Here is a 23724-nt window from a genome sequence, read left to right on the forward strand (position 1 = left end):
ACGAATCGTACAGTTTGCGCCTGGCTTTGGAGGCTATTAAAGCATGCGTTGATGAAGTACATCTTGCGCATCTTTGACAACTCCGTTTTACGCATATTCCTATATCCTCTGAGGGAGGGCACTATCTATGAGAGTATGACGTAACATGATGAGGTCAATACGTTTGCTGGATACATCTATTTCATAAAAATCGAATCGTATCGTCACTGCTATTTCAATTTTTTTTTTTATTCCAGATGGCAAACCTGACACTGATATTAGTGGATGGGGCAATCGGGGTGAACACAGATAAAGACACATGGCCCGACTACGCCTTCGTGTTGTCAGGTCTCTATCTGACCCTGGTATTCATCGTGTCCTTATTCGGGAACAGCATCATATTGTTTCTTTTTGTCTGGGATCGCCACCTGCGGACGCCGACCAACATGTTCCTGCTCTCGCTCACGATCACCGATTGGCTCGTTACGATCGCAGGCATCCCTTTCGTGACGTCATCGATATACGCGCACCGCTGGCTTTTCGCCCACGTTGGTTGCATTGCGTGAGTTCTTGTTTTCTTTCATTTTAAGGGCATGCCACATCATTTTTGTCAATTTTGTTGCAACTCAATCGGGTTCTTAACCTTTTCCTTTGGCCCTGCTTATGCTATAATAGTACAAGTCTGTCATCATTCTCCATCGTTACATTTTTATTATCATTATCTTTACCATCATATCGATTTTTGTTTAATTTTTAAGATTGTCATCGATATTTGTAAACTCCCTTTATCAATCTTGCAGGGCACACTCTTCAATCCAGCTTTATATATTATGTGCATTCAATCAGATTTTATATATGAACTACACTTTATTTCTTGGTGATATCACTATTTTTATGGGACCTCAGATAATATCAGGATCTCAATCCATTCACTCCAATCAAAGCTAGGGCACTTATCCTTGCTGATATCATGAAAACGAATGTCTCGGTTGCTATAGGCAACATTCCTCTCCCGCCTTCGCGAGCAAATCGTCTGGGTGAAAACCTGGTTTTTCTATCTTTAAGTGGCGAGGTTCTTTTATAATTGGATTTGCTGCACATTAAATCCAATAACGCGGGAATTATTGTCTTTTAGGTGAGCAAAGGACTCATATTGTGTTTGAAATCAGGTGACTATTCAGGTCGCTGTAAAATAATGCTTTGTGATATGCGAATCTGATGCATCGGGAAATTGGTTACTTCGACTTTTTGTCACATGAGTTTTGCCGGGGGAAATGCAATGTATGACACCAATGTATCGATGTATCTTGAACAAACTGTTAAAAAAATCACATTTCTTGCTTCATAATAAGATTAGATAAAGAAGACAAGTGTTCGGTACTGCAAAATCGAAAAATAGCATTAAACAAGGTCATACTAAAGCTACTTGACATGCACTCGTCGGAGTAAAATCTCATAAATGAACAGAACGCTAGAACGGAACAAAAATAGAACCGAATAAGAAAAATTAAAGTATGCCATATGGCAAGGAAGGGTCAGACACAGAATCATTCATAATAACATGAGCAACACAAATCCAACGGTGCGCAGGGCATTCTATTTCAGTCATCATTATTTTTTCTACATATTTATTCATTTATCTATTTATTTGTTTGTTTGTTAATTCATTAATTGCAGTGTTATGAACGCAGGGGAGTCCTTCAAGTTATAAAACTAATTTACAAAGAGGACCGCATCACGTCTACATACATTTTTTTTCTATTTTCAAGATAATTGCTCTCTTTTTTCTTTTCTTTTCTTTTTGGAGATCATTCTGAATGAACACTATACGTTACTTATTCCTTCAAATGTGAAATTCCAATGGCTGTTTGGGTGTTTGCTTGCGTGTATCGGGATGTGTTAAATGTAGGCCTAAGTAAGTAGGACCTGGTGCAGTGTTAGAAAAATTAACCTTAAAAAGTTCCTACAGCTTAGTCTCGAGAACACCTGTAATCTTACTGCACTGTGTATTCTTACACCCATTGTGTGAAAATACAGAAAATTTGTATAATTTAGTGTATGAATCCGTACAAATTTCCTGTAATATTTTTTAATAGACCTCCTTCGTAGATTGCACATTTTCTTTTATAACAATTCACATAATTATTCTGGGTTTTTTATTAGGCATTTGTATAGCGCTATCTATCTAGAAACAATCTATCAAGGAGGTGCATTATTATTATTACCCCGGCTTTAGCTCGAGCTGCCTTTCAGCGCTCGTGCATATAAGGAATTAATCCTGCCGGGTACCCGTTCACCTCACCTGGGTCGAGCGCGGCGCAGTGTGGGTACATTTATTGCTGTAGGAAAAATACGCTATGACTATGATTCGAACCCACGATCCTCTGTTTGGAAGGCGAGAATCACAACCACTAGACCACACGCCATCGCGCATCCTCATCCTTATAGCTTTATTACCACTCAACCAACACCAATAACGACAAAAACAACAACCGCACTCTCAACTCGCTGTTTTCCTAGATGATTGCGGCTAATATCGTATAGTCGCCTGTGACAGGAATTCAAATCTAACGAGGATTTTATTTCGATGTTGCAAGTCCATGCCTGAGATGCACGGCATGCTGCGACAAAATCTCAACTAGCAAAACATTTACAGTGACAAAATCAATTCCATCCAACCAGGGGCGGATCCAGGATTTTCGAAAAGGGGGCACATTTTCCCGGGAAAAATTTTGAAAAAAAGTCTTCATTTTCAAAAGGGGGCACACTTGTGTTTTAAGGGCATTTTTACATGACAAAATTTATAATTGTGCCTCTCAAGGGGGGGCACGGGCCAGCTGTGCCACCCCCCCCCCCCCCCCACCCCCTGGATCCGTCAGTGCATTCGACATCATATCGCATGTTAGAGATGTTTTTCAGCCGTGTTGATTCGTTTAACATTCTGAATCGGGCATGATGATCGATGCACATGTATCTACATGTGCACGTGATTACCATATACTATATTTAGCTTAAAGGGGAACTTCGGGCTAATGAAATAATGAAAACTAGAAATTGATAAAAATCTGACATAAGTAAAAAAAAAATAATAATGATAAATAAAACAAACAAGGCATTTACATTTTCATCAAATTGGATGAAAAATTATTGTATTGCAAGTATTATAATGCAAGAACATTAAACCGTGACAACAAAGAGTTGATGATATAACGTCTTCACACACACACACACACACATATATATATATATATATTATATATATAAAGCGGGAGCCCGGGTTCGATTCCCAACAGAGACATTTTGGCATCACCATTTTTTGCAAAGGGATAGATAGCTCTGGGGAACCTTGATTTAAGCTACGCCTACCATTGCTCTCTTCATCCATTTCTTTCACACCATGTTCACAAAATATTTAAATAAAAGAGTTGCCAAAGATACTGTATATGTATAATTTCACACACACACACACACAACCACACACCCTCACAAACACACACACACACACACATATATATATATAAATGAAGGTCCTGCGTCGGTTGTGGTAGTATACATGTAAAGCAGAATAAAAGGTGAATAAAACAACCGTAGATAGAAAAGTTGATCAAATTTTCGCACACAGGGCTTCATCAGGAAATGATGAATTTATTAGTCAACAGGACCAAGAACAGCAGTGCGCAAAACGCAAAGCGTAAAGAACAACGCGCTAAGAGGTAAGACGCGAAGCGCAACAGTACAAAAGAAAAGAGAGAGAGAAAGAGAGAAAAAACGATAAAAAGAAAGAAAGGGGAAGGGGAAAGAAGAAGAAAAAAAAGCCGGGGATTATTTTGCTTATATATATATTATAATTATATATATATATATATATATATATATATATATATATATATATAAACATACATATATATATATATATATATATATAAACATACATATATATATATATATGTATATATATCCTGGCCAATTATTATCAAATTGAGCAAATTTTATTACCCAATTCATAGTAGTTTTATCACCCAATTTGGGCAGATTTAAAGTAATAGTTGGTGGACAGAATGTTGCCAAGTGTTGGTTAAAAGTAGGCATTCTTTGTCCAACTATTTTTAGAGTGTAAAAACAAAGCAATGAACCTGATTTCCTAAATCTTTTGCTCTCATGACATTCAAACATTTCCATTTATATTATCAAAGGAATCGTTTTCATTAAGTCCAATGTAGAAGTACACCACGGGGGTCATTGTTTTCAACAATGTTAAAACGTCAACATTGACAATACATGCACATTGCGGCTTTTAGCGTGGAATCATTTTATTTCATTTATACATTTCTCTCTGCCAAATTTCAATATCTTTCGATTGTCATGTTGGGAATGGTAATTTCCAGGGCTTAAAACAAAAACATTTTGTTCATGCTGTATTTGGTCTGAGATTTTCTTGTAAAAAAAGATCACTGTTATCTTCATATTATTTGGCTTTTTTTTCTATTTAAATGATTCTTATATTTATGATTCTTGTTTTTCGTTTCCGTTTTGTCTGCCGATTCTTCTTCTTCACCTCCTTCATTATATTCCTTTTTCCTTCTCCCCCCCATCATTTGCTACTTCTTCCTCTTTTATTAACCTTCTTCTTCTCCTCTTACTCCCGCCCTTCCCTCTCCTCCTTCTATTTTTCATTCCTCGTATTCTTCTTTTCTCCTTCCCCTTCTTTTTCTTTTTTTTTCTTTTTCGTCTTCTTCTTTTCCCCTTCTGCTTTTTCTTCATCTCCTCCTCATCCCGGTCCTCCTTCTCCTATTTTGTTTTCTTCTTCTTCTACTTTTTCTCCTCCTCCTCGTCCTCCTCCTTCCTCTTTCCTCATATCGGTTAAAATAATGTAGGTGTAGATGGGGGTTAATGGGTGTGGCTGAGTGGGACCAGCCTCCTCTTTCACCCCCCCCCCCTCTCTCTCTCCTCTCTCTCTCCCTCTCCTTATCCCTCTATATTTTCTACCCTATTCTCTAAAATAAATTGAGTAAAAATGCTCCGTCATGAGCAAGATGAGGATAATTATGTGTCCAACCAACATTAGGCTTTTTTTTTATTTATCCAGTGTGATGAAAATTTCTTATTTTTTAACCTTTATGGGCAATATGCTCCAGCATCGGGTAAAATACTGCCCCAAATTAGTTGGACACATAATTACCCTCGTGCTGGTTAAAATTTTATCCAATATCTTTTACAGTGTAACTTTTCCAATTATGTTGAGTGTATTTGTTTATTAAAATGTTATCTATGTATTTTGCTTTGTCATGCTTGTTCTGAGCCATGTGTTGTTTTCCAGCCATCCAGAATATGGAACATTAATCAACTGCTGCAATCTATCTCGCTATAAGAGATGAAATTGCTTCCGTAGCCATGAACTGTTTATCTCCAGTGTTTGCACTCTTCGAGTGTCCACTTGCAAGTGAAAGTAGATATATTGATTTCTTCTTAATGTTATTTTTCTCAAGGCTAAGAATCAAATTCTGCTTCGGAGCAGAAAATAATGTGTGACCGTTAGCACATTGCACTATCAAAACTGATCACAAAATCTTATAATCTATTTATTCATTTTTTTATTACAGCCCACATTAGTTTGCTTAACTTTCTTGCCAGACAAAACGATTATATCCTTCAATATTTGGAGTGTGCAAAATCAATCAACGATCTGAGAGACCTCGGAGAAAATATGTGAATCCGTATTTGATTAAAAATCTTAAATATAAAACCAAAATATTTAGAATTATTCCAGTCTGAGCTACCATAATGGCTTCGTATTTTTCTTGCGGAAATCAATAGCAAAACTTCCTAATTTGAATTTGGATTTGAAATTGAATTTTAATTTTGGATTTAAATTTGAATTTGAACCGGGGATGACAGGGCATTATGGCTCAGTTCTTGAGCAGCCGACACGGCCGAGTTATACCTACACTCTAAAAGAAGGGTTTACCCAATAATGGGAAAAATTGGAACATGCATGTTGGTTGAGTAAAACAATTTTTGTAAATAGTACGTAATCTTGCGTTGAGATAGCCCTATATAGGGTAAAAAAATACACAGCAAACATGCATGCATGTTCACTTTCTACCCAATATTGGGTAAAGTATTACTCAGTGTTTTTAGAGTGTACACCAGGGGCGGATCCAGCTTTCGCCAATAGGGGGGGCCGAAAAAAATTTTGATCAACATTTTTCTCGATTGGCCGCTACAATCTGGCTTTTTTTTTTGGGGGGGGTTTCACGGGATAGTCTTAACTAAAGACTGAAGTTTTAAGTATATGTTAGTTTTTATTGCTATAAACAATATTAGGTATCTCATGTGGTCTTAATATATAATGCGAGCGCGAAGCGCGAGCGAAAAATCTTATATTTATTTTATGTCCTTAGAACTGAAGATTCAGAGCAGTCTTTATAATCATGAACAAAGATAAGTATCCAACTAAACAATGCGAGCGCGAAGCGCGAGCCGAAATTTTATCATAAAGTAACGTGAAAGTGACTCATTAGGACTGTTTTTAGTGATAATTGAAGAGGATACAAGTATCACCAAATAAATAATGAGAGTGCGAAGCGCGAGCTCAAAATTTCTGATATTCCGACCTGAAAAAAATGAACAGTCTAAGCGCGTTTTTATTTGAATAAACAAGCTGTGCGTCTCAAACAATTAAATGCGAGCGCGAAGCATGAGCTTAATTTTTAGATATACTTACATGATAAAGAAGCATTTTGACAAATTTTGGTAAGAATTTCCAAAGAGTATCTCACAAATTAAACAATGCGAGCGCGCAGCGCGAGCAGAACATTTTGATACACATTTAACAATTTGTGTAAATCAAACAAAATAATGAATGCTTGATGTGCTAGAGAATTGTGTGCAAATTGATATCAGAACTGGATATATTGTATATATACTGGTCATATATTAGTGTCATTTAACCCTCTTGAATGAGATTCATTACACAGGCAATGCGAGCGCGAAGCGCGAGTGAAAATTTTTTATATAAAGTCTATTTTTCAATTCTTCCCCTCACCTTTTTTGTTTCCTTTCGGGGTCGGGCCGGTCGTTACGAGGCTGTAAATTACACATCATGAGTAAAATATCTCTTTCTTACTTTTCTTTCTATTTTTCGTAGTTTCTATCAAGGTAAAGAGTAAACTTTTTTCTGCAGGTTGTCAAAAAATAGGGGGGGCCGGGGCCGGCTCGGCCCCCTCCTGGATCCGCGCCTGAACACTGTTAGAAAATTTGTCCTTAAAGTAAAAGAAGTTCCTGCAGCAGAGTCTCGAGAACACCTGTAATCTTACCAAATTGCGTAATCTTACAGGAAATTGTATTGGGTGTATGGAACCTTACAAATTTCCTTTAATAAAACACCCTTATCCCCTTTTTAAACAGACCTGATCTGTTAAATTGCAGAAAAATTCCTGTTTTATGAATTTACAGAATGATTCTGTGATTGCTCTTTGCAAAATAGTCTTTCTTTTTTCTGTAAAATCAGGGTATTTTTTAACAGTGTAGTGGGACCTTCTACCTTATTGTCAGGCGCTTGCTGTATATGAGAATGTAGGATGTTAAAAATAAAACAACATTTTAAGACCCAGGGCCCACTGGGAGATACGCTAATAGCGGAGGTGTCTAAATTCAGTCCAAGAGTTATCATTATTGATTACAGGCTTGCGGCCATCAACAGTCATAATTATGAGCCACGCTGGTTCCATTATTCTATCCAACCAGTTATTACAGGCCTATTCGAGTCCACACCTTTGTACTTTTTCCTATGCATTTTTTTTTACTTTGTTATGTGTAAGAAATTACTTGGGGTTCCAGTCACCGACGGGTACATCTGACTCAATTTAGAAGGTAATGGGAGCCCTAATATGATTATTTTCATTATTTCATGCTATGAATTTGAGTAATGCGCATTGGCTTATGACCACTTGGTTTCAAATTTTGTGAAATATGGCAAATTGATCCAATCAACCTTTTTCGTTCACTCGTTGTTTTGAAGTTTTATTTAGGAGTCAAATGACGTTGGAGCCGCCGATATTTTTCGGGAAATCAAAATGTGGATTCATCATGTTTATGGCGTTTCAATCCGACTTGGCGTTTGGTTATTTTTCTTTTTCATCTTGATAGTTTTGTCAGAAAAATATTATAAATTTACAAAGCATCTTGAATAAAACAGAAAATTGACGGAGATGGTTTATTCTTCACTGTGTGAAAGGTAAAATTAGAGGAGGAAAAGACAACGTGTATACATGAGGGCATGGGTAATGCTCCACGCCCCTCCCCCCCGTATCAAAATAAAAAGAGAGTTCCAGAGAGGTGGAGGGATTACCCCCACGAATGCATAACATGCCATTTCTAATGTGGTCCTCTACTTTGACCATGGACCTACATGCAAGGACTTATCATAGATAAAGATAATGACCTCCAGACATCGATCGATATGTGCATTTTTCTGGTATTTATCTTTCCTATAGGGGTAATTCGTTCCAACCTCTATACCGTTATCTCAGCCACAGACCTAAGTATGGCACATGAATAGAATACAGGTATTATTTTAATGACGATCGAGTGAAGAATAAATGTACCCCACCCACAGCCACGACTTGCGCCCAGATTGAAATGTTGGTTATAATCGTGGAGTAATCGTAATGATCCTGTCTGATCGTATCATATCATATCGTGGCAGTCGTATTAATCGTAGAATTATTTTAAATGGTTCAAGAATTTTCGCGATCAGCTACGAAAGGGTTATCGTGGCGTTCGTTAAAGGATTGCTCGACAGTGTGAACGAGGTATTATCATCAAATTGTTTACGTTGAATAAGCCGTATTGAAGTTGTTACCGGGGGCGCCATAAAAGGGAAAGGGGTGACCACTCCTATACACACTTCAAATTTCAAGGGTTTAAAATAACTCCCGATAAGCTGTGAATAGTAACCAACCGGACATTAGATTTAGATTTAAATCTTGTGGATTGAAATTAAAAGCCAGAAAATTTGAATTTAAATCTTTTGTGATTCAGAGGGTAATCCTTGGAATAAAAAACAATCAAATTTTAACAATAAAGTTTAATTCATGTCGAGTCTTTGAAATTTAAAGTGTATTTTTCAAGGGAGGAGAAAATGACAAATGACAAATTAAAAAAAAAGAAAAATGTTAAAGGAAAAGTATTTCAAAAAATAGAATAAAGTGTCCACTATAGTGTCCACTAACACAAAGATTAGTGATTGATCGTTAAGTGATAGGGCATCAAGATCAGCGTTGCATGCGCAATTTGCTCAGTAGACTGACAAGGAACCAATGGGAATTGCTCTTTCAAATTAACCTTTGTGTAAGGGCCCTGGTTCGTGTCACACTATATTATACCTCAATCATGCCTATGAAACAAAAATGTAATGGGGTACCTTCGGGTAGTTTTAACCCGCCTCCCCCCCCCTTTAATGACAATACACAGGCGTTGGCCTTATTAGATAATTAATCATTCGTCATTGTGGCATCATTATGTTATATCATTTACTAGTGCCATAATGGTGTACAGTCCTATAGGGGTGTTTCACAAAGTAGTGCGCGTGCACATGCCATGATCTGACCAACCAATGCGGTGATTTATTTTATCTAATTGCAACTCTAAGTCATACTTGAATCTGTGTGAAACACCCCCAGCAGAAAATCAACAGCATTACACCGTGTTGTATTCACAAGTTTGATTTCATGTGGATTGCTCTAATTCATTATTTTTATGTACCCATATTGATAAGCAGACATTTCTGCCTTGCTATAATCAAAATACTAATCTATATAAGATATTTCTATTTTTTATATATATTTGATGTCGGAGCATTTGTTGGAAATAAAATCCGTACTAACATGTGATAAGGTGTACTATAATTTACTATTGAAAATTAGGTTTAATAGGATATTTAAATAAGATTCTCTTTTTCTGAAGATAGATTTGTTAACAGAGTAGCATTGAACTTCATGATGATCGTGTTTACATTCCCTCTGATTTATGGATTTTTGTATTGATTTACTTATTTATTCATTTATTAATTGAGTCATTACTTGTTCATGCATTTTGGTAATTTATTCTTCTACACGTATTCATTCATTCGCTAATAAATACCAATGGTATGTAACAATGGTTCCGTTTTCTCATTACCAAGGTGAAATCAATGTTCTAACATTACTTTTGCAGATACGCTTTTATAATGACCTTTCTTGGCCTAAACGCACTCATGTCGCATGCTGTGATTGCCGTCGATAGATATCTTGTCATCACAAAACCGCATTTTGGTAAGAGTTCTGTCCTTTATTGCTCTTATTAAAAGATTAAATTAATAACGAATAGGGACTGATATTGTTCGAAGCGCGCTCAATTTTTGATCGTGCCCCTTCCCCAAGGCCGTGACCCACGATGCGCCACTGGCTCAAGGGTGCTCCCTCATTACCCCGCTAAACGTGACTACCGACAGGAGCGATTACAGTGCTTAGAGCTTCTTGAGGATTTACTCCCCCATTTACCTCACCTGGGTGGAGTGCAGCACATTGTGGATCAATTTCTTGTTTATGGAGATTAAGCCACGGCTGGGATTCGAACCCATGTACGATCCTCTGTTTCAAAGTCGGGAGGACTTATCCACTGGGCTACAACGCTCCACGTTTAAACAAAAAATCAATTCAATTCAATTATTTATTCCATTTCCATTCAAAACAAAATACAAAGTAATATAAAGTAATACAAATCAAATATAATTTTACAGACGAGTATTCTTACTTCGTAAAAAGTATAATATTTAGCATAAATGGAAATGGGGGGGGGTCTGCTAAAAAGTAAAGTGTGGATACCCCTTGGGATGAAAATACCCCAATTCGACAACTTTTTATGAGCCGCAAAACTAAAGCAAAAGATAGTATTTGATCATTTAGACGAGAAGCATTATGGGTAAAATGAAAGAGTAAAAAGTCATTACACCGGCCTCTCACTTTCAAATAGTGCAATTTCCTTTCAATACCTCGAAGTTATGGTTTTTCCATTCGTTATAACAATAAATCGGATTTCGTCTTAGCATTCATTATTGAATGTGAAATTCGTAGAGGAAAATTAAATACGTAAATTGAAATGGATTTAGCGAACCCAACATGATGAATATAATAATCCACTTTTTATGATATTGACATTCTCTACGGATTAGATGCAAACACCCGTTTCTAAAAAGCTTATCGACTGAGATACAAGTTGGATGTTATCTGAAATAACCATAATTATTCATAGCAATAGTGGATAGATGAATTGCCAAAGCTTGATCTTTCAAAATATGAATATTGATTGTTATAGAAGGGGGTTTATTCTAAAATAAAATGTACTGTACTCTTGCGATAAGAGATTTTTATTACGCTATAAAGTCTAGACGTCAAAGTAATCCCCTCCCCCTCTCTCTGACTCCCCCCCCCCCCCCTCTTTATCTCTCTCTCTCTCTCTCTGCAGGCATAGTGGTCACGTACCCAAAGGCCTTCATCATGATCTCGATACCGTGGATATTCTCGTTCGCCTGGGCCGTGTTTCCACTCGCCGGTTGGGGCGAATTCGCCTACGAGGGAACAGGCGCTTGGTGCAGCGTCAGATGGGACAGTGATAACCCGCGGGTCATGTCGTACGTTCTCGGGATGATGTTTTTGACGTTCGTTTCCAGCATCGTCGTGATGGCATACTGCTATGCGTGTATCTTTCTCACGATGTGGAGGATGCCGAAATTGGGAACGTCTAACAGCATCAAGACACACGAAAAGAACAGAAGGAGAAGGTAAGTAGCGATTGCATTACTAGACAAAAGCGTTTTCTGCTTTATTCGTTTTGGGGTGATATAATTATGCTCGACATCAGTACCAAAGCAAAGACACACACCCACCCTCTCACACACACTCACCCTCGCCCACCTCCCCCACAGACACTCCGTGACACACACACACACAATCAGGGTGAAGAGGGGGGGTTCAGCTTTCTGGGCATGTTGGACACCGTATGTCAACAGAGCATTATGAAAAACATTATGTATCCCACATTTGGGGGAAATCGTCCATTTTGTAATTACCGAAGCAATGACGAAACAGAACTTCCATAAACCTAACATTTACATATTTATGAAAAACTGATTTTTGTATGAATTTATGTTTACGGAAAATGTAGAAATTTATGAAATGGAAGAATTTAAATCTTTATTTGAATTGAACAAACTACCCTTTTCTTTTCTTTTTCTCCTTTTTTTTGTTCATTTCAGCATTTTGAATACCATTATGTCTGCGAGACATGATGGGAAAATAATTAACACCTCTATTTTTCTGGGAATCGGTCCATCAAGTCCAAGATGTGGCCGTCTGAAATGATAGCCCCATTACAATTATGGTAAAGCGGCCGGGATCGAAGAAAAAGAAAGGTTTTGTTTAGGCTAAGTTTGACCTACAATAATTTCAATCAACTGGCACCTATTCGTTTTTCTTTCGGCCATACCAGGAGCTACATGTACCGTGACCCAATTCACGTCACATTATACGCGCAGAGCCTTTTAATCACAGTGCTCTACCGAAATATGGTCATGAAAATACAGAAATGCACAAAATGACAATTTATGTCTTTGATGACGTCACACATTTATATTCTATGGCATTAACGTTCGTTATGAAAGAAAATTAACGAATTGGGTCTCACGCCTCGTCTTCAATATAAAGTAATTGCGTAAAATTTGTGATAGAGAACGACTGCAATACGATACATAGGCTCATTATATAGCGTTACACAACAAAGATTAATGTTCTTTCTTTTTATTATCAGCATTCATTTATACCAGTAAAATTAATACTAATTACCTTGGACGGCAATAGATATTGGCGTGAACAGAAGGATAATTACCCGCATCGCCTATATTTAGGGGTTGAGAGCACTGATCTGTATTATTATTTATTATTATTGCTGTACTGGTTCACACCAGATAGGTTCATGTTCACACTAACCAATTGTCAGTTTTGAAACAATAGATGGCGCGCGAAAATCCTAGCTACATGTATGTCTGATCGAAGCTCTGTGGTGAAACCTGTTAAGTTCTATCTTTTGGTAAGAGAGGTGACATTTGCGCGGTATTACCGTCGACCCAAAATATATATTTTTTATTTTAATGAACCCATTTTCTGTGTGTTTATTTAACCCAAGATCGCAGTTCCCCTCTCAAAGTTTATGGGAAAAAAGTCGTAGAATCAAGGGGGAAATTGCAAAGTATATGAAATTATTCTCTGCTGGATATTATTGTGTATGATGTGAAAAATGAACCACAAATTACAATTTCATATTGAAGGTCAAGTTTGCCCCAGAAATAAGAAAAAATGAGTGGAAAATACTTCCTATGGTCGTGCGTGTTTGCAGTGATTGTGGTTCAGGGGTGGATCCAGGATTTTCTAAAAGGGGATGCACATTTCCCACCAAAATAAAAGGTTTCTTCTAAAATTTTGGCAATTTCGTCACAAAAAAATTTGACAAGCAAAAAAAAAAGACCATATGACATTTGAAAGGGGGACACGCTTGTGCTATAACAGTTTTTTTTACATTACAGATTGTATTGTGTCTCTCAAAGGGGGGGGGGGACGCGCCGGCTGTGCCCCCCCCCCCCGATCCGCGAGTGTCGTGGTGCTAAAATTGAGTTGAGTGTCTTATTTCATTAAATCGATTTTGAATCTCTGCTTTTTCTTGTCTTTCTTTTCTTTTATAACAGAGAACAGAAGTTACTGAAGACCCTCGTCGCCATCGCTATCGCTTTCCTCGCAGCCTGGTCGCCGTACGCCATAACGTCGATGATCGCCATGTTTGGTCATCCTGAAATGCTCACTGTGACTGAGACCACTCTTCCTTCTCTTTTCGCCAAGGGTAGCGTAATGGTTAACCCAATCATCTACGCTGTCACTAGCGTTGTGTTCAGGAAAAGCTTCAAGAAGGTAAAGTATGATGATGATGATGATGATGGTGACGATGATGATGATGATGGTGACGATGACGATGATGATGGTGACGATGATGATGATGATGGTGACGATGACGATGATGATGGTGACGATGATGATGGTGATGATGATGATGATGGTGACGATGGTGATGATGATGATGGTGATGATGATGACGATGATGATGATTATGAAGACGATGATTATGATGATGACGGTATGATCATGAAGTCTTATGCTTTTCTTTTTTTTTGTCGTTTTAGATGCTTACTTCATTCTTCCCTGGATACGTGTCTTCAAAGTCGAGAAAGAGTACCCCTAGCTCCTCGAAAAGGACCGTGCCGTTCTGTAAGTACCATCCCTCCCCCCCCCCCCCCCCCCCACCTCAGTGGATTGGCTTACTTCGGCTGATCGCGTTCAGGGTGTGCTTCATGTGTGTTGTCAGTGCTTACAATTTCTGTGATACCTTTGGTCTAGAGATACTTGCCTCAGACTGTTACTTCTCAGTACTGATTACTTTATAAAACGATCCCCATTCAACTAAAAAGAAAAGACCCCCCCTCCCCCGATTGGTCGAGTCAAACAAAAATTAACCTAACACTTTGTCAAAAAAAAATTATATGGAAGCCGATACAGGATCGCGTCCTTCTCACATGGACCAGACTATCCGTAATTTTTAATTCATTTTCTCAACGGGAGGACATTTACTTGAGAGCATACATCGCCAGTACCACTTACACGGTTACCAGTTTATTACGTGTTATATGTGTTATGGGATATTAATTTATCTTAGGCATTTGCTTTCCTAATAGCCATCAATTGGACAAGTTTGATCTTAAAATCATTTAACCGTTAACCGTTCGTTTTCTCATGTTTAGATCTATCTAATTTAGGGTGCAGGGGCAGTTCTCTGTTTCTGATGATTATTACGACTCTCCTCTCCCCCCGGCCTCCTCTCTCTCTCTCTCTTCCCCTCTTGTTCAATAACAGCAAGCGACGACAAAATAAAGAAAGACGACCAGACAAGTTCGGTGCTAATACCGGGGACCACTGAGATTTGTGCGGCAACCATTCCCGTTTCAAGATCCGGCAGCGTGCCTGAAGTCATCGTTCAGCCAAGCGGTAAAAGAGTATCCGCAGCCATCGAAATGGACAGATTGAACAAGCTTTTACCTGGAAAACACAAGAAAGGGCGCCCTCCTTTTACAGGTAGACGCGAATCTGATGTTACCATACCCGACACTGGATACAAGACAATAAACCAAGAAACGGTCATTGACCAACTGCACTCACACGAGAGCCAGATCTCGGAAACAGAAGAGGGCGCCATTGAAGAAATGGGAGAACATCCCCATCGGGATTCGGTGACTTCAAATAAATGTTCTTTAGAGCTCGATCATATCATTGATGGCATTCACGGAAAGTATGCCGGAATAAAACAAGACATGGATGCGGAAGATGATACAAACTGTGACGAAAGTCAAGATCTTCCCGGAAAGGAATCACAGACACAGAGAAAGTTGGAAGAAACCTCTTGCGCCAAAATACATTTGGAGGAAAGAGAAAGCAAAAGGAAAAGGCACGTGAAAGCAGTGATAGACAATGATCCTAACTCTCAAAGTAGCGTGACTGTAGATAGTGGTGTTTTTGATACGTGCTCCACTTTTAACACAGCAAAGAAATCACCGACCAACGAATACGGGAAAACAGAGACTGAAATATAGGTTCGCATTATAGTATTTTATAAAAAGTTATATGCATAAGTTGATTATACTGTCAAGCAAAATTAACAAATTTTGTCTGTTAAAGTATGGCTGATACGTGACTTTGCTCTCTATAGCTGTAATAGCTATTGTTTGAACTCGAAAGCGAGCAAACTCGTAATTGAGGTCACGTTAAGTTCCCATAATAGTAGTTTTTCGTCATGTTCGATAGCATTTTCATTCACCAGATCAAATTAACGTTCTTACCAAAGAGCGTAGAGGGCGTCAACATTTTTTCAGTATCCGTGCAAATTGTTGAGGCCCTCTACGTTCATCGATGCTAGTTTCAAGAATCTGGTCCAATATGCTACAGTCATACCATGGTCTTACCAACGAAAGCGACCGCATATATTCGTAATTCCGAAGCTTCGTTATTCTGAAGGTTCGGATATTCCGAAGGTTCGTTATTCCGAAGGTTCGTATTTCCAAAGGTTCGTTAATCCGAAAACGGAATGAGATTCGTAATTCCGAAAGTTTGTTAGTCTGAAAACGAAATGATTAACGAACCTTATTTCGTTTTCGGACTAACGAACATTCGGAACAACGAACCTTATTTCATTTTCGGATTAACGAACATTCGGAACAACGAACCTTATTTCGTTTTCGGATTAACGAACCTTCGGAACATCGAACCTTATTTTGTTTTCGCATTATTGAACCTTCGGAATAACGCCACAAATGTTTGGATTAACGAACATCGAGGTATAGGCAATTAACGTGTGTTTTGGAATTACGAACCTTCGGAATAAACCTTCGGAATTACGAACCTTTGGAATTTCGAAGTGTAACCAAATCGACTTGTATAACATCGGTATGTAATAGTTCTCCTTTTCCGGTCTGGAGTCGGTTTCGTTGGTGTGTAGTGTTACTTTTTGAATGAAGGTTTTTTTTTCAATTGTTATTCCGCATTGCTCAATGGAAATGACGGAGATACCTCCAAATATTGGTATATAGTTCATAGTTTGAGAGTTCCAATAACCAATTACTTCTGTCAATTTTTCTCTCATGATAATCATCGGTAAAACCAATTTTCGAGATAATTATTTGAGAAAACATATATTTATATTCATTCAGGGTTTCATTTTATTCCACTCGTTAGGGCCAATATTCCAATTTATTTTTGTAATTTTTTTTTCTCTGATGATAATAAGCGGGAAGCAATTTTTCAGAATGATATTGTAGATAAATATAAATGTTACACTCGTTTTAGGCTCAATACGCCACTCATCTTTGTGGAATATATCCTGTATCCCATTCTGAGCTACCCTGTAGTATAATTATATATGTAGGGTGTTTTGATGAAACATTGAATAGCGTATGCACGAATTACCTGTACAGTACGAGAGTATATATTTATTGATATTTATATTTATTGCTCGAAGCGCCGAAATCTGACGAAAATCGGATAGGAACGTCTTTGAGTGGAAAAACGTGGACACAGTCTAAGGGAAATGAATTGAGTCTATAGTCTACTTTACTGCACAATGGCTTAATGCAGAGGCGTCGATCCTGAGGGGGGTGGGGCAGGGAGCAACTGCACCCATCCCCAATGAAAATATGGCCGGAGGCAAACGATCGATTTGCTACACCTCTCACCCCGTACTTTTGACAACTGGTAAAATGAATAATATAATTTTGACATTGACAAGCACTATATAACCAGTCAGCATGCCATAAAAACAATATAAAGAAACATAAAAGTTGTCAATTTAGGGGGGCGCTTCGCATATAAAACTGTGTATTACAATTTGTTTACATTTAAACAAATGATAATACTTTTGCCCCCCCCCCCTGTCCGGAACATGGATCAACGCCCCTGGCTTTAGGTTATTCAACCATAAACCGGACTTCCTGTGTTAACGGTGACATTAAAGCGAGTCTTTACCCTTTTTAGGTAAAGGGTCAGTAGCGTGCATTATACTCGAGTCAGGAGCGAAGTAGAAAGAGGGGGAGGGCACCTTGTTCTTTTGAAAAGTGCACTATCTTAAAACAAAGGAAAAATGATCTATACAGTGGGGTTATCGGGCAAAATTTTTGAGGGGGCTAGATATGTTGCATTACGTAAATTTCTAAGAAGCTGCGAGCGACCAAAGATGTTAACACTTTCATAACGAATATCCAATTTTGTGATAGATTTTGACAACTAATCTTTTAAAAAAAATTCATATTTCACCCTCCTCTCTTTTCTCGTTTTTTCTCTTGGTCGTGAAAAAATGTAGGGAGGGTGCAAGAGCTGTACGCCTATCTACCCCACTCACATTACTCATGATTCTTAACCCTAAAAGGACTGGGACCATGATGCCCCCCCCCCCTAGACGCTCCGCGCGATATTTCCAAAACGCAATTAAAAAGGGGCCAAATTTGCGACATACGGGTATAACATCGACACGTCATGTGACTTTTTACGATGCCATCATCCCCCCCCCCCCCGTCTATTAGGGTTGAGGCACGAAGAATTATCCTCACAAGTCTTGTAGTAACATATAAAAATGAGAATATTGTTTTCTTGTTTGAAAGGGGCGACCGTTAACACATAAAATGGGTCCTTCTCAGGTGAAAGGGGCACAGAACACTTTCGTGAGGGTCACTTGTCTTGGGTACAAAGGGGGACTGACACGGGATAGTGCACTTCGAGAAGGCAAGGGGGTACTTGCTCACACGTAAAATGGATCCTTCTCAAGGGGCACAGAACATGTTCGTGAGGGGCACTTTTCTTGGGTAAAAATGGGCACTGATTCGAGAAAGGGCACTTACAAGAAAGGAAGGGGCACTTGCTCACACATAAAACGGGTGCTTGTCAGGTGAAAGGGGCGCAAATTACGTTCGTGAGGGGCACCTTTCTTGAGTAAAAATTGGCACTGATTCGAGAGAGGGCACTTGCTCACACATAGAAAGGGTGCTTCTCAGGTGAAAGGGGCACCTTTCGGTTAAAATTGGCACTTATGCGAGAATTAAAGGGCACTTGGCAACACCTAAAATTGGTCCTCCTCGGGTGAAAGGGGCACAGTACACGTTCGTGAGGAGGGCATTTTTTTTTTCTTGCGCAAAAACGGCATCTTTTCAGTGCTTCAAAAAGTGGGGGCACAGTGCCCAGCCCCCCCCCCCCCCGATTGTCTAACAATCCAATATTTAACCAAAAATAACGTACATGTATATTTTACTTTACTTTTTTTATGGATTTGATGTATATTATGGGTCCTTTGGTCGCAAAAGGGGTTAAATCCTGTTTGGGCCATTCCGAGAAAAATCATGTTTCTTTTATTCTCCTATATTGCAATATTCTTATGAGAAACTTACTTGTCATGATGTACTACTCTGCCGTGCGAATATTAAATTGGGTGTAACAGATATCTACCTGTCTTCAGCTTTTTTCATATATATATTTTTAATGACCATTGTGGATCTAACACCTTTTGCACGCAAACGGAATTGGATCCAATCCCTTTTAAATAAAAATGGATACTTTGCCACTTTTTATCCACGTTTTAATGGGAATTTCACGTTTTCTTTGTTTTCATCAGAGCGACTAAAAATCTATAGGTTTTGGATCTACCCCTTTTTTTACAAATGAGCCGTTCAGAAGAGTTTCTTTGCAAGAAGGGGTAGATCCACTCCGAGAAAAAAATTCTTTTTTTTCCATTCTCCCACATTGCAATATTGTTCTGGAAACTAAAGTTTCATGATGCCTTACCACGTGAACATAAAATTAGGTATAAAATAAGAAATCTCCCTGTATTAATATCTTTTTTAAATATTCTTTTTCAAAAATGTTCTTTGTGGATCTAATCCCTTTTGCAAACAAACTGAAATGAATGTAACCCCTTTTGAAAAAAGGGATTTTTCTTTCTCATTTTTGTTCTCTTTTTGATGGGAAATTCTACTTTTCTTAGGTATCATCTTAAAGTGCTACTAAAGTCTATTCATTGAGAACACACAAAAAATCAAGTTTGATTACAAAATGGATCTAACCCCTTTTGCTATTGAGCTCTTCATATATCGTATTTATTTATTTATTTTAGTAATAATGATAATAATAGCTAGATTTATAAAGCGCATTTTGCCAGAGGATACAAAGCGCTGCTATTATTACCCCGGCTTTAGCTCGAGCTATCATCATCGGCGCTCAGGGCATGCAAGGAATTACTCCTGCCGGGTACCCATTCACCTCACCTGGGTCGAGTGCAACAGTGTGGATAAATCTCTTGCTGAAGAAAAATACGCCATGGCAACGATTCGAACCCACGACCCTCTGTTTAAAAAAAAAATGGAATCTATTAGATTTTGGGTAATGTAGACGAACAGACCTGTACTGCTTTTTTATGTTTCTTTTCTTTTGTTGTTTTTGTATGTATTTTTTTTATCAAAATGTAACTTATCCATACTGTACACTGTTATTTTTTATTGTTATTAAACTTGTTTTGTGATATGTGTATGAGATGGTTAAACGTTTTAAAAAAAGGCGAGAGGCAAAACCACTAGACCACGACGCACCCATTTTATATGTTTATTTTTGTTTTCAACCTGATATTTTATTGATAATACTGATTTGGCCTTTCTTACCTCGACTTAATCGAAATCAAATTAAATTATTTTTTTTATATATGATCCGTTTCATTCACTGTCAAGTGTTTATCATAATTATAAAGGTAATAATTTGACGATTTTGGGGGTCGATTTCATTTTTTATAACCGATTTGTTCAGCTTGGACATGTAACACCGTGAATTTAACTGAAAATTTTGATGTTGTCAAATACTATACAATGGTTTATCAAATTTACCTCATTTTGTTTATTTTTGAGGAAAGGGAGGAGTGTCCCCCGCCCCCCCCCCCCGCGCCCCCGAGACCAACGCCAGTCTACCGATGATTGGATCAACCACATTCCCATGTTATGGGGGGGGGGGCTTTCACATTTTGATGGGTGTTTCATCAAGCTGATCGTAAGAGCGACTGTACAAATGATTGGTCATCCTTTCAAAAAGGAGTATTCCAGGCTGGAAATAATATGATTATTTGAACAGATTAAGAAAAATTGGACAAACAAAATACTGAAATTTTGAAAACCGGGAAGAAAAATAAATATATATATGGCATTTTAAAGAGGATAAGATAAGAGGATTACTCCGGTGAAACAGTTCTAAGCATGTCTTCATGAATATTCAATGAGCAAAGTAATGATGTCATATCCTCACTTGTTTTTTGTATTTATCATATGAAATTAGATTTTTCTTTGTTTTCCTTTAAGAACCAAAATATTGGAATAACAAGCGATTAAGTATATTAGATGTCCATTGCTACAACTTACTTTATTACAAAAGGAGATATATCAATCACACATGTATGAAAAAAATAAAAATTATTATTCCTTGTAATAACGTATGAAAAAGTGGAATGTGGCATCATCAGCCAACCTAATAAATATTCACTACAACTTTCATGACTATAACTGTTTTCACAATAAATTGATAAAATTTAAATTCAATAACTTCGCTTTTTGTCATCAGATTTTGATTGAATTTTCTGCATTTTGCTCTAGGAACTCTACTCTATTTATTTCAGATAAAAATATTTTCAGCCCGAAGCATCCCTATAAGAACTTAATCAACGCCAATTGAAATTTGATGTGTATAATTTACTACAACAATGGGATCAACAGTCATTCGTACTGAAGTCGCTTGTTACTTCGTGAAGAGCTCTTTGAAATGCCCATGGGATATGAAAGTCTCTAAAGTCTGCTCGTAGACTAGGAAATAAAAAATTGCAACTGTATCTTGCCACCGTCTCCAAATTATTATATCTTGTTTACTTTATGTTAAGCAACGGACGTAGAGGGCAGCAACACATAATCTTGTGTGTTGCTGCCCTCTACGTTCGTTGATATTAATTATACTTTGAAATATTGTTTCTCTGATGCTCACTGAAAAAAAAATTATTATTATTCATGAATGAACAGATATATATTATAATTGATATAAATTATCTGCAAAGCAAAGTATGTAAATCGATTATATCAAATGTCTTTTTTATGAGTGGCGATTTGGGGAATATTATATATTGGGATAAGGAAATAAATGAAATATATCAAAAATAAGTTTCGGAGTCATCGTTCTTTTCTGTGTCATTTGTCAGTAGGCCTAAAAGATGAAAGAAAGAAAGAAAGGAAGAAACCACCAACTGTCTATCACAATTTTTGGGCAGGTGTTTCTGCATTTATTGATAATTCAATGCATGAATCACAGTAATCATAATGCATGTAAACAAATGAAATACAAAAAATAAATGATAGAATTAAAAATTGTAACAATTCCATAATAGAAGAATAATTTACATAGATATTCATGTAAGCAATGACAAATATATAAAGAAAATGCAGTGGCCAGCTATCGTAGGCAAAATGCTTGAGAGAATAGCAGCCAGTGGAAGGGAGCTACATGAAAACCATTGTAGAGAGGACTTCATGGGTCTATTAAAAAATTAATTGATTATTTGTAATTAATATTAAGGGGAAAAGGGTAACGGGTCAAGTGAAGTGAGTGAGTGTGGGTGCGCGTGCAGGTGAGATTTTTACTAATACTCTGATATAAGAAATCTCTTTAAGAAAGCTTTAAAGGAAAAAAAGAGATGTAGCTTGTTTGATGTTAGTAGGCAAAGTGTTCCAAACTTAAAGGTCAAGTCCACCTCAGAAAAATGTTGATTTGAATCAATAGAGAATAATCAGACAAGCACAATGCTGAAGATTTCATCAAAATCGGATGTAAAATAAGAAAATTATGACATTTCAAAGTTTCGCTTATTTTTAACAAAAACAGTTATATGAACGAGCCAGCTACATCCAAATGAGAGAGTCGATGATGTCATTCACTCACTATTTCTTTTTTTTTATTTTTTGAAATATGAAATATTTTTATTTTCTCGTCATTGTCATGTGAAATGAAGTTTCATTCCTCCCTGAACACGTGGAATTCCAATATTTTAACATTTTGTGCTTCAGGCAAGGAGGTCCCAATCGTCAAATTCGTAAAAATTGAAATATTGTATAATTCAAACAATAAAAAACAAAGAAATAGTGAGTGAATGACATCATCGACTCTCTCATTTGGATGTAGCTGGCTCGTTCATATAACTGTTGTTGTGAAATGAAGCGAAACTTTGAAATGTCATAACTTTCTTATTTTACATCCGATTTTGATGAAATTTTTAGTGTTATGCTTGTTGAATTTTTCTCTTTTTATTCAAATCAAGTTTTTGTTGGGGTGGACTTGTCCTTTCAGGACCGTGATGAATTTTGTTTTGTGAGCAATGATTAGTTTTTTATTTGTTAGGTGAAAGTCAGATGGATTTCGTGTAGGTTATGAATGAATGTCTCTGTTCTAAAGAAAAATATTACGGAAGGATGCTGGTATGGTGTTGTTGGAAAATTTGTACATGAAAATAGTGGTTTAATAAGTGTGAATAACGTAAATTTTTAATGTTTTAAAATGATGAAATATAGGATCGGTACGGGCTAGATAATGAGAGTGAAAAAATACGAAGAGCTTTCTTTTGAAGGCGTAATATCGAGTCTATTTTTATTTTGTTACTATTTCCCCAAAGTGAGCTTTTCATGCTAAAACCGTATTGTATCTCTTAATTTGACATTTTCCCCCATACACCATATTTGCCCCCTCTTTTTTCTTGGAGGAAGGGGGCACTTGCTATTTTACAAAGAGGTTTCTTGGACTCATATTGGGGAGTTGATTTATATTGAATATTTTTTTTAATTTTAGTTGAATTGATTTATAAGAAATAACGCATAACTTAATTAAGATAATATTGAATGACTCTTTGGCCTGGGCTTTCCTTCAGATCATTCGAATCAACCTGTTCTCCCGGCCTGTTGTAAGGTAATAAGACTTGACCTTTAAGGGTCAACCGCACAGGGTTTTCGCGCTGTCTTTGGCCTGGTTCTGATAACCATGGACCATGTGATAACGAACAAAC

At 37.4% G+C, this 23724-nt stretch overlaps 1 protein-coding gene across 1 annotated transcript; it reads left to right on the forward strand.

The window, feature by feature from the left end:
* The first annotated feature begins 236 nt into the window (after positions 1 to 236).
* LOC121432227 (rhodopsin-like) lies at positions 237 to 16154 on the forward strand. Its single transcript, XM_041630079.1, has 6 exons — positions 237 to 541; positions 10195 to 10292; positions 11485 to 11800; positions 13757 to 13976; positions 14246 to 14330; positions 14973 to 16154. The coding sequence occupies exons 1-6, from the start codon at positions 237 to 239 to the stop codon at positions 15704 to 15706; spliced, it is 1758 nt and encodes a 585-aa protein (XP_041486013.1). The 3' UTR covers positions 15707 to 16154.
* Positions 16155 to 23724: the final 7570 nt, after the last annotated feature.

The sequence above is a fragment of the Lytechinus variegatus genome, chromosome 18 (assembly GCF_018143015.1).
Source record: "Lytechinus variegatus isolate NC3 chromosome 18, Lvar_3.0, whole genome shotgun sequence".
NCBI classification, from domain to species: domain Eukaryota; kingdom Metazoa; phylum Echinodermata; class Echinoidea; order Temnopleuroida; family Toxopneustidae; genus Lytechinus; species Lytechinus variegatus.

Coding starts and splice junctions, on each gene's coding strand:
- LOC121432227 (XM_041630079.1), top strand. CDS start 237: ATGGCAAACCTGACACTGATATTAGTGGATGGGGCAATCGGGGTGAAC. Junction 10,293..11,484: donor CATCACAAAACCGCATTTTG/GTAAGAGTTCTG, acceptor CTCTCTCTGCAG/GCATAGTGGTCACGTACCCA. Junction 13,977..14,245: donor TCAGGAAAAGCTTCAAGAAG/GTAAAGTATGAT, acceptor TTGTCGTTTTAG/ATGCTTACTTCATTCTTCCC.